This window comes from Haliotis cracherodii, unplaced genomic scaffold (genome assembly GCF_022045235.1).
Source record: "Haliotis cracherodii isolate W230 unplaced genomic scaffold, xgHalCrac1.p SCAF_10, whole genome shotgun sequence".
Classification (NCBI taxonomy): domain Eukaryota; kingdom Metazoa; phylum Mollusca; class Gastropoda; order Lepetellida; family Haliotidae; genus Haliotis; species Haliotis cracherodii.
The window spans coordinates 9,900,348-9,918,344 of NW_027266265.1; the positions used below are offsets into that span (position 1 = coordinate 9,900,348).

Genomic DNA, 17,997 nt, shown 5'->3' on the forward strand with positions numbered 1-17,997 from the left:
TGTCAACTCGAGGGCAACAGATATTTTCCTAATCGTTTCAAGGTGCTCACGTGATTTGATGCACTTCACGAGATAAGACCGGTTTTATTACAACACAGATCTTTATTATTGGTCAGATCGCCTTAACTGGGTGTGTCTTTTTGCTTGAACTTTTAAAGCAAATGCAAGTGATATGAGAGGTGGAATCTGATTCAGCCTAGTTCAGCAAGCGTGGAAACGACTTATGGAGTCAGTTAACTCCCTTGCCTCGGGAAGACGGGACTTCACTTACTTTGTGTTTTGAGACTTTCAAAGTTAACCAATAAAAACTTGTTGATGGAAGCAAACATAATGTGAAGTAGGAGGCTTTGTGAAAGCATGAATAGAGAGCCACAGTGTGACAACACAAGACCCGATCATCTGTGCCCTGTTTCACAAAAAGATCTTAGTGCTAAGACAAGCGTAACTCCATGCTTTTTGACAGACTACTCTAGTAATACCACTGGTATTGCTTTGTGGACCCCTGTCCTGATCATCACTGTACTTTAACCAGAAATCTTATCAATCTTGGTTACATTCAGTTAAATGAGAAATGGATGTTGGTCTGCTTCACGGCCTGTGCATCTTGTGGTGGGTGATCATTGCCGACAACTCATTGGCTACTTTCGCCGTGCACCCCATCAAGATCCGGTGTCCCATCAGGTCACATGGTCCACCTGGAGGTCAGAAGCATCAGGTCAAGTAGCACATCTCTTAATGTAATTACTATTTATCATTGGTACCCCATCTCAGCAATGTTGGTTTGTTGTTTAACGCCGCACTCAGCAACAGTCCAGAGGCGTGTTCAGGAGGGCGAGCGACCGCGCGAGAGTACAGTCAGGCAATATCACGCCTTTCTGAACCGAAGGCGCGTACTCGCTCTCGCGGCACAGCATCCAAAATGGCGTCACCGGGAATCAAAACAGCCCTGTCCACAAGTGTCATAGATTCACACATTTAATTTCATCATAAGTTTGATGTGTTCATACTTTGATGTTCATGATAACAAAGTGTTTATTTTTATTATTAGTTACATGTCCCTGTGCTGGACCAGACAATCCAGCAATCGACATGAGCATCGGTCTGTGCAATGGGGATACGATGACATGCATCACCCAAGTCAGCGAGTCTTATTACTCGATCCTTACGGCAAACATATGGGTTGCGGAAGACCTATTGTCTTCCCTGATCATCACGGGTCAATATATTGAAAATGCAAAAATAACTTTTTGATGGTAGATCTAGTCTTAAAGATTATTCTATTGACATCGGTTCCATTCTCGCCAAAGGCAAACATTTGTTCAATGTGCGACGCCATCTTGGATTACGAGGCGAACTACCTCTCGGGCTCGATCGCGAGTACACGCGTTGTGCCATACTTCACACCGCCAACGGTACATCATCGCGTAATATCGCGAGCGCCCGCCCTCCTGAACACGCCTCGGCTATATGATGGCGGTCTGTAAAACTTTATCTTCCATATGCTCACTGTACAAGGAACAGTTTTCACAATGTACAGTAAAAGTGACACACCAACACTTTCTGGCACAGATAGTCTGCCAGGAGAAGGTCGGTGGCTCATGGCTGCATATAAGATGTTAAAAGATGGTACTTGTAGTGGTGGGAACATACACGGATGCGTCGGTGGATCACGGTTTTTTACTTCTCGATACAAGTATCCATCACAGTCACACACTAAGTAACAAATATCGATTCTGACCTTAAATGTTTGATTTAATAACTGTTCCACTAAACACTAATCAGTAATGCAAGTTAATAGTGAAAACAAATATTTTCATTTGTTGTGCCATACTTCACACCGCCAACTGTCAATCATCAGTGTGCCAGGTATTTGGCCATCCTGTCTATGAAAAAGATGGCTCACCCACGTCAGATAAGAGCACATGCAAGTATTGCGATACATATCGGATCGAGTAAGGTATGTGATATGTATCGGATCGCTCAGTTGGTGTATTGTCCCAGCCCTTATACTTGTAACGGGCACGGGTGGCCCAGTTGTCTAAGGCGCCGCAATTCGCTGTGCAGAGTTGCGTCCCTTGGACGCGCCAGAAACCTATGATTGTGGGTTCGAATCCCGGTTCGCCCTGATTATGTTTCACCGAAGTGGTCTGAGGCCTGCTTCACTTCGGGCTTTCCTCCCATGTTAAGCTGACACACTGATATAACTGGAATAATGTTAAAAGCGGTTTTAAACCCAACTCACTCACTCACTAATATTTGTAACCTTGCCTGGCGTTAAGAGGATAAAACACTGACTTGACCGTGCTGGGAGTCAGTATGACGTGTTTGAGTGGGGTATTTATGTTAAACAAATACTGTGGCATGGTATTACAGTAGGCTTGAACTAGGAAACCGGAATTAATCCAGACAAGTACAATCAGACACACACACTTCGCTTTGTGAGTGCAATAATCTTGAACATGGCCTTAATCCCATTTCTCCTCCCTTTAGTAAAACTGTTTAGTTGCATATTCGTGTCCAAGAAATAAACATATGAATACTTTTACTGATCCAGTCTCCAACCCATTCAAATTGCTAATGAATCTGTTACCCAAATAATTTCATTTGTACACCCCTTCCCCGACGGGCGCCTTACCGTCCGGGTCCATGACGTGCACTCCCGCCTCCTGTGCTATCAGCAAGCCAGCTACAAAGTCCCAGCAGTAGAGACCATACTCAACGAACGCCTGGGCGTGGCCCTCAGCCATCTTGCAGCAATGGACGGCTGCAGTCCCATATGTCCGCAAACTAAAATACAAACCAATATACTGAAATAAGTGAACCCAGTTAAAATTAGCCACCAGCAAGCAGACCCGTGAAGATCCGGGGTAGAATAGGTCTTCAGCAACCCATGCTTGTCGTAAAAGGCGTCTATGCTTGTCATAAGAAGTGAGTATGGTTTTACGCCGCTTTTAGCAATATTCCAGCAATATCACGGCGGGGGACACCAGAAATGGGCTTCACACATTGGAGTCTGCAATAAGCCATATCAGGACAGCCTGTAAATATATAGTCTTGCCCCGGCGGACCAGCAGTTGATAGAATGAGCAACGAACTGCAGTGTCCTGTTATGACATCTTCCCGAGGCAGGAAAGTTAACTGACTATAAAAGTCCAGTTTCCACCCTTGCCGAACTAGGCTGGTATTATGGAGTTACATTTTGGCTGGACTAACGAGCCTATGCATAGTCCAATCAAAATCGCGCAACAAAATCGAAATCCGGTTCGTAAACTGTCACGCAGATTTCGGTCGATTGCAGGATTTGCAAAGCATATGCACCGCCAACTCATTGTGAACAGACATTTTCCAAACCTTTTCATGTTTTTAATCAAGGTGCTCGCGTGATTTGATGCACTTCGCGATGTAAGAATATAGATCTTGATTATCGATCAGATCGTCTTGACTCGGCGCCGCCATTTTGTTTGAAAGACCTTTTTGCTGAAGACCTTTTCTACCCCGGATCTTCACGGGTCCAATCAACCAGGTGATACGTTGTATGCCTGCTTTTTTTAAAGAAATTTTAGTCAGCAGCAAGCACGGGCAGTTTGGGTCACAAGCCATGGTTAACTCTGTGTCCTTACACTATTGACAGATTCACTATTCACGTGAGCCGGCTTTTGACCATCTTCCCGAGGCAAGGGAGTTAACTGCCTATAAAAGTCCAGTTTCTAGGCTGGAATTATGGAGTTACATTTTGGCTGGATTAACGAGTCTATGCACTGTCCATTCAAAATTTCATAACAAAATTGATATCCGGTTCATAAACAACATGGCGAATGCTGGGCAGATTTCGGTCGATTGTAGGATTTGCAGAGCATGTGTACAGCCAACTGAGCGTCGACAGATATTTTCCAAATCTTTTCATGTTATGGATGTAACTCGAAATAGCCACTGGTGGCGATTTGATTAAGCCACGACATTCCAGCCTCGTTCTTTTAACCCTCTTGCCTCAGGAAGATGGCTTTGACACAATGGATGTATCTAAAGGTGTATTTTCGTTTTATTCAACAACAAAAAAAACGATTGAACATTCTGACAGTTTGTCGAAAAGATTTGAAATATATGATTTAATTGTACATTTCATTATCACTTAGGTTTTTTGTCCCATCTTGGATCATGTTACCTAAGTATCCTCAAGGCATGGAGGAGCTGGTTTTAATTTCTCTGGACACCTACCCGTGAGTTTTCGTAATGATATTGCGTACATTCTTGAGCACCGTATCAACATTCCATGGTGTTCGTAAAACGCTAGTGTCATAGATAACAATAGACTTCTTCAGCTCTGAAATCAGAAAAGGATGACCATTAAATGTTAAGTCTGACCAAGATCCTTGAAGCTATTCCAAACTAAGGGGCCAAGCATTTGATATTCAAAGGTGGGACTTGGGGGGATTTTCTTTATTATATTCTGGGGGTAGGGAGAGATGCTGTATATTCTGGATTGTTTGGCGCCTTTCAGAGGAAACATGTATGGTTTGAAGCGCTGACTGATACAATATTCTATCTCAAATACAAATCCCAGCTTTACCCCAAAAGAACATTGTCCCTGACAATATTATTTACTGTGTTAGTACATGTTGTTTGTTGTTTTAACGCCGCACTCAGCACTATTCCATCTGGGGGGGGGGGGGGGGGGGGGGTAGTTGATAAAACGTTCGCTCGTCACGCCGAACGAAGACCCGGGTTCGATTCCCCACATGGGTACAATGTGTGAAGCCCATTTCTGGTGTCTATCGTGATATTGCTGGAATATTGCTAAAAGCGGCGTTATATCATAAACACTCACTTTTCATCAAGGTGAACATTGACCTGTCACTTCAGTTGTTTGTCCCACATTAAAATGTCACACCATGATTTAACTGAAATACTTTCCAAAGTGGAGTTGAAACCAACTCGCCGTCTTCGAATGTACTTCTCACCTTCAACGCTGCCAGTAACAAGCTTCCTTCCATTACAGTATGACCCATGACCTTTCATGCTGGTGTACATAAGGTCAAGGACAGGTAGATTGACCACACCCACAATCACCTGCATCAAAGAAACAGAGGCTGAAATGCTTGATGTATTTTTCTTGGAAATGCATTTACGGAAAAAAGGGTAATTTTCGATAAATAAGCCGAATTAGAACTTTCTTCACAAAGAATCAGTTGCTAGCGGATCATTCGTATCAAACTGTCATTCTTTAAATACATCATCCTTTATACACAAAATTCTATAACTGGCGGACTTATCAAGCAGAGACCCGTGAAGATCCGGGTTGGAATATGTCTTCAGCAACCCATGCTTGCCGTAAAAGGCGACTATGATTGGCGAAAGAGGCGACTAACGGGATCGGGTGGTCAGGCTCGCTGACTTGGTTGATGCATGTCATAGTATCCCAATTGCGTGGATCGATACTCATGATGTCAATCACTGGATTGTCTGGTCCAGACTCGATTATTTACAGACCGCCGTCATATAGCTGGAATATTGCTGAGTGCGGCGTTAAACAACAAACCAACCAACTAATCAAGCAGTACATACCACTGTTTATCCTTAAGTTCAACCGTTTCATTAACAGGTATCGATGATAACATCCAAACATTAACAAGGCAACAGTCGCGTAAATCAACATTTCAGTTAAAATTTCATTTTCTTTAAATACCTATAAAGACAGAAGTGATCATACCTTCTTATTGGCTGTTAACCCCATAGAAAACGCTACTTCGGGAACGCTGGAACCCAAATGTAAGTGAGTTAAAGCATTTATGAATTTCCAGCTATTTCTAGTGGAGACACAAGACATCAACTTTGATGTGAAGAATCGTACCCGAGTTCTTTGCCCAGTGAGTGAGTGAGTATGGTTTTACGCCGCTTTTAGCAATATTCCAGCAACATCACGGCGGGGGACACCAGAAATGGGCTTCACACATTGTACCCATGTCGGGATCGAACCCGGGTCTTCGGCGTGACGAGCGAACGCTTTAACCACTAGGCTACCCGACCGCCCATTTGCACAGTGAACAAATAGTAGTCTGTCTTACAGACCCTGATACAAATATATATCAAGTACAGCCCATGCAAGTCTATAATGTTTGGCAAGTCTAGATTACTACAGTATCAGGATATCTGAAAATGAAGAGAGTCTCTGGGCTCCTTTTAATTATATTTTTATTAAGATAATTGAACAACTGTTTATTTTCTGTACGATATGTTCATTTCAGAGACTAGATGTTAGTCTAAACACATAGCGAATGAGTGAGCTGTGTGTTTCACCTCTTCCTGCAGGATTCCAGCAATATCATTGTTTGGAACACCAGAAATTGGCTTGATGGAAAATCTAACCCGATTTCTTTGCGCAGTGAACATTCTGCAAGGGAGTTTGTTTTTTTGTTTTTAGGGTATTTAACGTCGGGCTCAGCAATATTTCAGCTACATGACGGCGGTCTGTATATAATTGAGTCCGGACCAGACAATCCAGTGATTGACATCATGAGCATCGATCTGCACAACTGGGACACGATGACGTGCATCAACCTAATCAGCGAGCCTGACCACCCGATCTCGTTAGTCGCCTCTTACCACAAGTATGGGTTACTGAAGTCCTATTCTCTACCCAGATATTTACGAGTGAGGTGGTTGTTTCGCAGATTTACAAATAATACAACATTAATCACGGGGACAGCAAATTCACAGACCCCACAAACGGGCTTCACACATTGAAACTATGTGGGGAATCGAGTACGGGTGACCCGTGAAGATCCAGGGTAGAATAGGTCTTCAGCAACCCATGCTTGTTGTAAGAGGCGACTAACGGGATCGGGTGATCAGGTCTGCTCATGATGTCAATCACTGGATTATCTGGTCCAGACTCGATAATTTACAGACCGCCGTCATATAGCAGGAATATTGCGGCGTTAAACAACAAATAAACCAAAGAAATCGGGTCTTCCGTGTGACGAGCGAACACTATGACCAATAGGCCCCTAAATCCTGCATGCAAGGCGAGAATGCAGTAACACCTTGTACAGCATCTAAACACCGGTTCTTCATGACCTACTGGGGGCCCAGGCGCCTAAGCCGCCGCGACTCGCTGTGCAGAGTTGCGTCCCTTTTGTACGCCAGAAACCTATGATTGTGGGTTCGAATCCCGGTTCGCCCCGATTATGTTTCTAGGTTTGTCAGCACCATACCCGTGCTCGTGGGTTTCACCAAAGTGGTAAACGTCTGACACCTGCATCACTTCGGGCTTTCCTCCCACATTAAGCTGACATGCCGTGATATGACTGGAATACTGTTAAAAGCGGCGTTAAACCCAACTCAATCACTCACTCACTCATGACCTACTTATGTACAAAGTTATTGGTGCCATCAATAGGATCAACGATCCATGTCAAGTCGTCTCTGAAGTCAAAGGGAGCGTCAAGGTCTGTGGTCTCTTCGCCTATGAACCTGAAATATACAATGAAATCATGAAGTGTCGCATCATTAAAATGAAGCATATGTTCAACTTTCCTTTCCTAAGAACCTCGAGTACACAAGGAGTACTGTGTATGATTGAGTCGCATGCCCGCGAAACGATGACGTCAATATATTCCTCGGTTCGCTTCTCAGGAGAAAAATAGCCTATCTCATTCATCAAGCATTCCTTGATGAACTCAATAACCTATTTCTTTGCACCTACCTGTGATCAGGGTAGCGTTCATTGATAAACACTATAACTCAGGGTAGAGTTCCTTGATAAAACCTATAACCCATTTCTCCAAAACCTGTGATCAGGGTAGCGTTCATCGACGAATCCTATAACCCATATCTCTACACCTACCTGTGATCAGGGTAGAGATCCTTGATAAACCCTATAACCCATTTCTCCACACCTGTGATCAGGGTAGAGATCCTTGATAAATCCTATAACCCATTTCTCTACACCCGTGATCAGGGTAGAGTTCCTTGAAAAACCCTATAACCCATTTCTCCAAAACCTGTGATCAGGGTAGAGATCCTTGAAAAACCCTATAACTCATTTCTCCACACCTGTGATCAGGGTAGAGATCCTTGATAAACCCTATAACCCATTTCTCCACACCTGTGATCAGGGTAGAGATCCTTGATAAACCCTATAACTCATTTCTCCACACCTGTGATCACGGTAGAGTTCCTTGATAAACCCTATAACCCATTTCTCCACACCTGTGATCAGGGTAGAGATCCTTGATAAACCCTATAACCCATTTCTCCACAACTGTGATCAGGGTAGAGTTCGTTGATAAACCCTATAACCCATTTCTCTACACCTACCTGTGATCAGGGTAGAGTTCCTTGATAAACCCTATAACCCATTTCTCTACACACCTCTAATCAGGGTAGAGCTCCTTCATAAACCCTATAACCCATTTCTCTACACCAACCTGTGATGAGGGTAGAGCTCCTTGATGAACCCTATAACCTATTTCTCTACACACCTGTGATCAGGGTAGCATTAAATCACAGTTAAACCCTATGACCCAATTATCTACACCTTCGTATGAACGGGGTAGTCTTCCTTCAGGAATTTTTGAACCACTTCTCCACACCTACATTTTTGCCTTCAATCATGATTCCGTTAGCGTTCCTTGAACTCAGAACTCTACGCCTTTCTACACCCACCTGTGATCAGGGTAGCGTTCCTTGATGAACCCTATCACCCATTTCTCTACACCTACCTGTGCTCAGGGTAGCGTTCCTTGATGAACCCTATCACCCATTTCTCTACACCTACCTGTGCTCAGGGTAGCGTTCCTTGATGAACCCTATCACCCATTTCTCTACACCTACCTGTGCTCAGGGTAGCGTTCCTTGATGAACCCTATCACCTAATTTCTCTACACCTACCTGTGCTCAGGGTAGCGTTCCTTGATGAACCCTATCACCCATTTCTCTACACCTACCTGTGCTCAGGGTAGCGTTCCTTGATGAACCCTATCACCCATTTCTCTACAGCTTTATCAGTCTCCGTCACGGGGTCAACGCCGCTCCCTTTGTTGGTTACAGTTTTTGTCTTATAGAAGGCCTTTTTAATCATCTGTTAGAAAAACAAACAGCAAAATTTGCCAGATAAAGAATATGTTGTTTTATCTGTTTTTAGCGTTTTAGCACAATGTGGGAGGAAAGCCCGGGATTGACAATTAAACCTAGCATCATAAGTTAACCTGCCAATACCGTGACGACTGTTGAAACAACTCACCAGTCTATGTAAATGTGTCGACAAACCAAAGATTCTCAGTTAACCTGGCAATGCAGTGACGACTGTTGAAACAACAAACCAGAAAGGGACTGTTGCTGACAAACAAGAGATCATTAGTGTAACTGGCAATACAGTGACGACTGTTGAAACAACCAACCAGCAAGGGTCTGTGGCTGACAAACAAGGGATCCTAAGATAACCTACTAATACAGTGACGACTGTTGAAACAACCTACCTCTCCTGCCTTCGTGGCGACTTCCACTGCAAAGTCCCTGTACTCCTCCAGCTCTTCGGGGCTGACTTGAACAGACATGGCTGGACGTTACGGGTCACCAAATACTGAAATCAATAAACCAACGTGACAAGCCCCAGTAAATGTAATTGCGCAAGCACCGAATGGTATAGCATCAGCATAGATACAGTTCTACAGGCAGAGGGTTACAATTGATTGTTCTTCACGGATATAAGAAGTCTACTAAACAGACAGATTTTCAGGCCTCCAACCCATAGTACAGTATAATATACAAAAGTTACAGGTAAACTGCGTATTTGTGTAAAATACGCAAAATAAATCAGCATTAACAATTATTCCAGCAAATATTCCAGCAATATCATGTACCCACAAAAACTCAACAGCATAACAACACTCTGTATAGTTACTCGATGCCGCCTTTTCAACTTGCATGTATTTGTTTACAGATCTTTATTTACCGTGTGTATGTTTGTCTGTCGTTTAACGCCGCACTCACCAATATTCAAGTTATGTGACGGCGGTCTGTAAATAATCGAATCTGGACCAGACAATCCAGTGATTGACATCATACGATGATACGATGACATGCATCAACCAAGTCAGCGAGCCTGACCAACCGATCCCGTTCGTTGCCTCTTACGACATACAGTCACTTTTTACGGCAAGCATGGGTTGCTGAAGACCTATTCTACCCTGGATCTTCACGGGTCAACAATATATTGAATACCCACAGAAAACTATCAGTACCAAGTGTGAATGATGTGAGTAAATACTCAATGGCCCAGATTATATATGGTGTCCGGATATACAACAATCAAAAGGTAACTGTACATGTATGCTTTCAGGGAGATATGGATCTCTATTAGAACTCTTAGTTACTGATAATGGATAGCATCCAGTGACACTGACTTGTTTGACTGCAGAAAAAATCCGTACAATGATTTGCATAGTTTTAGTGTACTTAGCCCACACAAGACTGACTCAACCTTCTCAACTGTTGGAGGATAGACTACACATTGATCAAAACATTAATTTCTGGCACATTTCTATCTGTCACTATCATAAACACTATGAACAACAGACCGCCTCCGTGGTCTAGTGGTAGAGCGTCCGCCCGGAGAGAGGAAGGTCCGGGGTTCGATTCCCCGCTGCGTCATACCAAAAAACGTTAAAAGATGGTACTTGTTGTTACCCTGTCTGGCGCTCGGCATTAAGGGGCTAAAACTGGTCGGCTCAGAGTCAGTATACTATGTCTTGGTGGGGTATTCATGTTAAACTGCGGCATGGGATCAGAGTTAGCTAGCACTATAAATCGGCATCAGTTCGGACTAGTACAAGCAGCCACACAAACACACCCACGTTCATGTACGTCGCTATATAAGTGCAATAATCTTGGACGCGACGTTTAACCCCATTTCACCTCACCTACCAATAACAAAAATAACTGTACCCTAAGTAGCTTTTTCTACACCTCTTTGTATTCAATAATTCTAGGCAGCACCCGAATAACCTAGGGATATTCATTTTAAATAATATATATCATTTGCCAGCTATTTTGTATCAAATGTCAAAGAATACATACCTCAAGGTTCCAAATCGTTGTCTCCCAAAAGAACAACATGCCAAAATCCCTACATTTACCTAAGGGGGGGCACGGGTGGCCGAGTCGTTTAAGGCGCCGCGATTCGCTGTGCAGAGTTGCGTCCCTTCGGACGCGCCAGAAACCTATGATTGTGGGTCCGAATCCCGGTTCGCCCCGATTATGTTTCTAGGTTTGTCAGCACCATACCCGTGCTCGTGGGTTTCACCGAAGTGGTAAACGTCTGAGACCTGCATCACTTCGGGCTTTCCTCCCACATTAAGCTGACACGCCGCGATATAACTGTAATACTGTTAAAAGCGGCGTTAAACCCAACTCACACACACATTTAGCTAAAGCAATAAAGGCAAATTACCCACTGATATTGTGAAATAATCCAGGCGTAAGGATTAGGTGGGGAGGAACAAGCTTAGAAGGATGCCCTCACGTTTAGTAGAAGTTGGTTCGTTCAAACAACAACATTCAGATATACTCAGAACTAGAAATGTCCTTCCTTCACAAAATATTTCAACTAATTTCAAATGTATCAAATCCAATCATTGAAGTTGAGCCGTGGTCAGCTTGGGCTATCAAAGAGACAATAGCCTTGGCCGGAGCTTCCTGGGGCAAAGCGTGATGCAAGTTAAAATCATGCAGTGACGTAAGGTGAGATGGGGTTTAACGTCGCTTCCAAGATTATTGCACTTATATAGCGACGTACATGTACGTGTGTGTGTTTGTGTGGATGCTTGCACTCGTCCGGACTGATGCCGATTAATGGTGCTAGCTCACTGTGATACCATGCCGCAGTTTAACATGAATACCCCACTCAGACACAGTAAACTGACTCCGAACCGACCAGCCCTTGTCTTTGGCCCTTAATGCCGAGCGCCAGACAGGGTAACAACAAGTACCATCTTGTAACGGCTTTTGGTATGACGCGGCCGGGGATCGAACCCCGAACCTTCCGCTCTCCGGGCGGACGCTCTTTTAGTGGAAGTTTGATGACAGTAAGGTGTTCAAATTTGTCCATTTTCATCAACCAAGGATACCTTAATCACTTTGATGACACGGGGATATCCTGCCTGGTTGTGAGTGAGTGAGAATGGTTTTACGCCGCTTTTAGCAATATTCCAGCAATATCACGGCGGGGGACACCAGAAATGGGCTTCACACATTGTACCAATGTCGGAATCGAACCCGGGTCTTCGGCGTGACGAGCGAACGCTTTAACCACTAGGCTACCCGACCGCCCCTGCCTGGTTGTGAAGCTGGTTCTGTAAGCATGGGGAGTATTGTACGTAATACATGCGAACTGTTATGGGGTACTATACCCTCTTCGTACTCCGGCTCAGTACGTTTCAGCCACCCCTCGTACAAACACTACAAACAGTACAACCATATGGTAAAAAAATCATGTCGTCACACGGACATGTCAATACGGCGAGTTTCAAATCAACAGTTTTCACTCATTTTAGCCATAATTACTTATTCCGTCATGTCAGCAGACCAAAACTTGCAATTTAAGAAATTAAAGGTAAGATGTCGCTGTACCCTTAAAATCAAACTTAAAAGTTTGATATTTCAACTGGGAAATGTTATACCCAAATATATACTAGCCACATAACGAAACTGTGCACGGAGAAAATATAGATATAAGGGCACACCGTCCATATATGAAATATAGGTTTGAACACAGCAATTATTGGAGACATTCAAACGCTCATGCACGTGTCATGCGATATGACGTCATTGATGGGGGCCTATGGACGTACAATGTGTTACTGCACGTGCATCCTGTGCAGCTGTGCACAGCATGTGCCATTCAAAATTCGCTGTCACTTTGGAAAGCATGATATGTGGTCATTCAAAAATTCAAAACTTCTCAGGCGCGGACACAAGCATATCACAAGCAAATCATGCCAAGATTGACAGCTGCACAGCGTCATGAAGCCATTGGAATGATCCGAGCGGGAATGAGGCAACAACAGGTGGCAACACATTTCCAATGCCATCGTAACACGATATCGGCATTGGTGAGGCTTTATCAGAACACAAATGACGTTGCCGACCACCCACGTTCTGGACGTCCCCGAGTAACGACGCCAATACAGGACAGATGGATTTGAGTTACACATCTCCGACACAGGTTCCAAACGGCAGTAACGACGTCCCAGACAATTCCTGGACTGCGCCGTATCCATCCCAACACTGTCAGGAATCGTTTACGTCAGTACGGGATTCGACCACGACGCCCTGGCATACGTCCCATCCTGACACACCGTCATCGCATCAACCGTCTAAGATGGTGTCGAAATCATGTTCGCCAACCTCGAATATGGTGGAGAAATGTTGTCTTTACAGATGAATCGAGGTTCAACATTTCCCACAGTGACGGGCGCCAACGTGTCTACCGGCGTTTGGGCGAACGTTATGCACGCAACTGTAAATGTGGAGAGGAATCGTTTTGGAGGTGGCTCTGTGATGATTTGGGGTGGGATAACAGCACGGCACCGAACCCCTTCGGTGGTTGTTCAGGGCAATCTCACCGGTGTTGGCTACAGAGATCAGATTCTGAGGCCTGTGGTCATTCCTTTCCTGCAACGTCATGGCCCGGGATTGACATTTCAACAGTACAACGCTCGTCCTCACACGGCTAGGGTCGCAATGGATTTCCTTCACCATAACAATGTCATGTTACTGCCATGGCCTGCAAATTCTCCAGATCTCTCCCCAATAGAGCATGTGTGGGATGAAATGGAGCGCCGTCTGCGTCGTCTTCCACATCCTCCAGATAACGTCCGTGACTTGGCACAGGATTTGAGGAGGATATGGCAGGCAATTCCCCAGGCCTTCCATGCCCATTTGGTGGACTCCATGCGTCGCCGATGCACTGCTGTGATTCACGCATAGGGTGGTCATACCCGTTATTGACTTTGTGACTTTGTGACTTTGTCGTTTGACCCCCTACTCCATTTTGATCTTCTGACGTCATCGTAACAGGTCCCGTTGACATTTTTCTTATGGTCCGATCATTCAGCTGCTACAGCGTCTGCATCATTTTGTTCTTGCTGTGTTGTATTTCAATCCAGAATATATTTTCTCCGTGCACAGTTTCTTTATGTGGCTAGTATATTACCCCACACAGGTATTGACTGTACAAATGTATGGCGTGCACATATATAGGGTGCTAATATACACAAAGAAAACGGTTAAGCACACCCCTATTTCTGAACTATGACAAATGGCAAAAATTATGGCATGAGATTACTCACCACAGGAGCTGGGCGATACCAATGTTATTGGATAGAACAAACATTTGACAACAAATAAAGAAGATATTGGTGAGTTGTGATTGAAACTTACTGACACAAACATCATGGTAACACAGGAATGTTTTTGACCTAAAAAAATGTATGGAGCTGCAGGATTAAGTAAACGAGTCACGTTTCAAGTTTCATGTGAAAATGTTCCTGAAAGTCTCTACTTGACATGGCACGCGAAACAGATCAGTAGCGGGTATAACCGCCATGTGCCCGGATGACGCATTCCACCCTACGTCTCATGCCTCCAGTCAGGCGTTGGATCTGTTGATGGGTTAGCGACAACCACCCCTGATGCAATGCTGCTTCCAATTGGCGTAAATCTTGTACAGGAGGATATCGTGTGTGTATGCGCCGCCCCAGAGTATCCCAAACATGTCCAAGGGGGTTCAAATCTGGGCTCATTGCTGGCCAGGGTAGAGTTGTTATTGCATTCGCCATCATGTAATCCACGACTGCATGCAAACGATGAGGCCTGGCATTGTCATCCATGTAATGAGGTGGAGTAGCAAGAGGGTGGTTGTCAAAATGAGGAACGACGACTGGCCTCAAAACGTCCCGGGAGTACTGAGCCCCTGTTAAGTTGCCCCTTATGGTGACCAAATCCAACCTGCAATCATGAGGTACACGCCCAATCATTACCGACCCCATGCATCATGCAACAGTCGGTTTAATGTTTCTGGGAGTGTAGGGCGTGTTCCGGTGCCTCCAAACTCTCGTTCTTCCATCAGTGACGTGGAGAAGAAAGCGACTTTCATCTGACCAATGGATCCGTCTCCAAGTTCTCAGATTCCAGTTCTGTCGCGCAATACGCCCTGCTAAAGGAGCAGCTTTGTGGTGATCTCTCAACAAGTCACGCTTTATGACTCGTCTAGCCCTCAGTCCTGCTGCTTTCAGCCGGTTCATGACGGTTCTGGTGCTGAAATTCCGACCAATGGCATTACAAGACATTCCTGCGTTGTGCATGCCGATTACTTGCCATCTTGTGGCGTTTGATAATCGCCTTCGTGCCATGGTCACACAATGTCATGTGCCATGGTCACACAATGTCATGGAATAACTTTAAAACCGAGTTTAAGAAAGCAATTTTAACGTTTGGATATACTGCTTTTAGGCATGGAGTGCCAAGCTATCGGGTGCATATACTATATATATATAGGGTCAAGGGTGTAGGGGTGAACAGGTGTGGGGTGCAAAGCTTTCGGGTGCATATACTAATATATATATATATAGGGTCAAGGATGAAGGGGTGCCCAGGTGTGGGGTTCCAAGCTATCGGGTGCATATACTAATATATATATATAGGGTCAAGGGTGTAGGGGTGCACAGGTGTGGGGTGCAAAGCTATCGGGTGCATATACTTGTATATATATAGGGTCAAGGGTGTAGGGTTGTGGGGTGCAAAGTTATCGTGCGTTAAACAAACAAGCACACGTGGCCATCCCGAATAGGGACTATAGGACTACAAATAGGGTAGCCCCTCCACTCCAGATTGTGTTCGCTTTACAATACGGTACGGTTGAAAGGAGTAATGTAATGTATTTAAAGTTGCATTTAGTGATCTGCGTTCAACCATACGATCTATCTAATTCACATAAAAGAGAAACGTCTACCAAAAGCATATCGGATATGACGGCTGAATGAGAACATATAACAGATTTACTCTCGTGCTGGAATTATCTTCAGACTGCGTAGACATTTTAATATCGTAATCTATTTATTACATGTACATATGCATGCGTACAGGGAGCGCTGGGGTAGCTTCGTGGTTAAAGCGTTCGCACGTCAAGCCGAAGACCCATTCGTGACCAACTCGTGTTATTCCGGGACAAGCCGAATAGCGACTCGTGCCCCTCTCATGGCCATTTTGCTACCGGGTTCCGTCTTAGCGCAAAGGGGCATACCTAAAACAATTGTCAGCTTGATGCGTAATGGTTCACACATTTTCCCCATATATTATATCTATTACAGATGCAATTTAAAGCATATCTAGAATATGGAATTATACAGTATAATTGAACACATTTAACTGTGTCTTATATTTTTAGATGCAAGACATATGTAAAATCAAAAATTATTTCTGAGGGATTTTTTTATGAAGAACTTGAAATCATACGCGCATTCTGATTGGTTTGTTGTATTTTCGCGCATAATATTAGTCGATAAGGGACGAGTCTTCTTACAGAGGTTACGGAAAGGGGCGAGTGGTGACGAATGGCCGTAGACCCACATGGGTACAATGCGCGGAGCACATTTTGTTGTGTCCCGTGATATCGCTTACAGTAAACATTACACTTAATGAAGAGCTGTTGCTGTTTGTGTTAAAACAAAAAAAGGTGAACATCATATATCGGTCGCAGGTTGATACTTTTGACGAGATGAGACAGTAGAACTAGTCGAGTTTCCAGAGAAGACTTCCAGTGCGAATAATGTGATGACCGTTTTGAAAAAACACGTTTGTTAGCGGACGAATGTAAAGCCAACAGTCCAGTGCATGACAATGAATATTGCCGTAGCAAATCGTGTGTGCTTGTTATGTATGTGAACATGTTATATATTTTTTAAGTTATACTACCTAACGCGCACACGCACGTATACACGTATACATCTCATACGCATTCAACATGCATGAATAAAAATATGGATATCAAGGCATTTCAAGAAATCAAGGATCTTTATCGTATATAAGGCAAATAGAGCCATATTACATAAATGCATTACAACGATCTTGTTTGTAGGTCACCTCTCTGGTGGATATAACGAAAGGTTTTGTCCCTGCCATTTGCTGTATATGTGCTGCATATATGTTTATAACTGACTACTTATTTAGATGAGTTGAAGTCTTTCTTCTCAGCTGACATTATTGATGCCGTGATTCGTGGCATTGTTTAAAAGGACACAAACAACCTACTACGGATACCCATCAGCAGCTGTGTATTGAGATTATTTTTTAAAATGTTTAAACATTTGAATTCAAATTATATTATAATAATTAAAAGATTGCAGAAGTACTCATTGACTGCTGACTAAGCGTCAGTACTGTTCATTTTCAACTGAAAATCAAACCGGATAAAATCACAGAGGTGTAGTTTTCTTTGCTCATCAGTTTATAAAGGCTATCTCGTTGCAACGCCTGCTGCAATGAAATGCGCTTAGTGTCTCTACTACCAGTGCACTCTCTGGTGCAGTATGCACTGAAGCAAATCACTGACCAGGGTCAATGTGAACTGACATACAATGTCGGCGATTTAAAATATTGGATAGAGACGGCTAACTACGTTGTCAGTACAATCTCGAAGCTTCACCTACCGTATGGACGAGGAAGACTGCAATCAGTTTTCAACATAAACCAGCTACGCCAGTTAGAGTGAAAGGTCGTCGTGACTTGCCCCAGTGTGCACAAACTTCTGAATAAACTTCCCCCTAATGCAACCAATTATATCTCTCTGCCTTACCGGTTTATCCCGTTCAGATAGGGCGAGTCATGGACGACTGACGCCGGGTATATATATAACCTTTTATTCCTCCATAAAGCAGAGTACAAAAAAGCAGAAACTAATAGATGAACATTTATCAGAACAACATATTATTTTGCATTAAA

General features: G+C 43.8%; 1 protein-coding gene across 1 annotated transcript; it reads right to left on the minus strand.

Moving 5' to 3' along the window:
* Window positions 1–318: 318 nt before the first annotated feature.
* LOC139446235 (inositol monophosphatase 1-like) lies at window positions 319–17,791 on the minus strand. Its single transcript, XM_071227589.1, has 9 exons — window positions 17,706–17,791; window positions 9,477–9,580; window positions 8,946–9,079; window positions 7,366–7,470; window positions 5,708–5,753; window positions 4,959–5,067; window positions 4,216–4,321; window positions 2,636–2,787; window positions 319–695 (listed from the first exon to the last, which is right to left on the minus strand). The coding sequence occupies exons 2-9, from the start codon at window positions 9,552–9,554 to the stop codon at window positions 589–591; spliced, it is 837 nt and encodes a 278-aa protein (XP_071083690.1). The 5' UTR covers window positions 9,555–9,580; window positions 17,706–17,791; the 3' UTR covers window positions 319–588.
* Window positions 17,792–17,997: the final 206 nt, after the last annotated feature.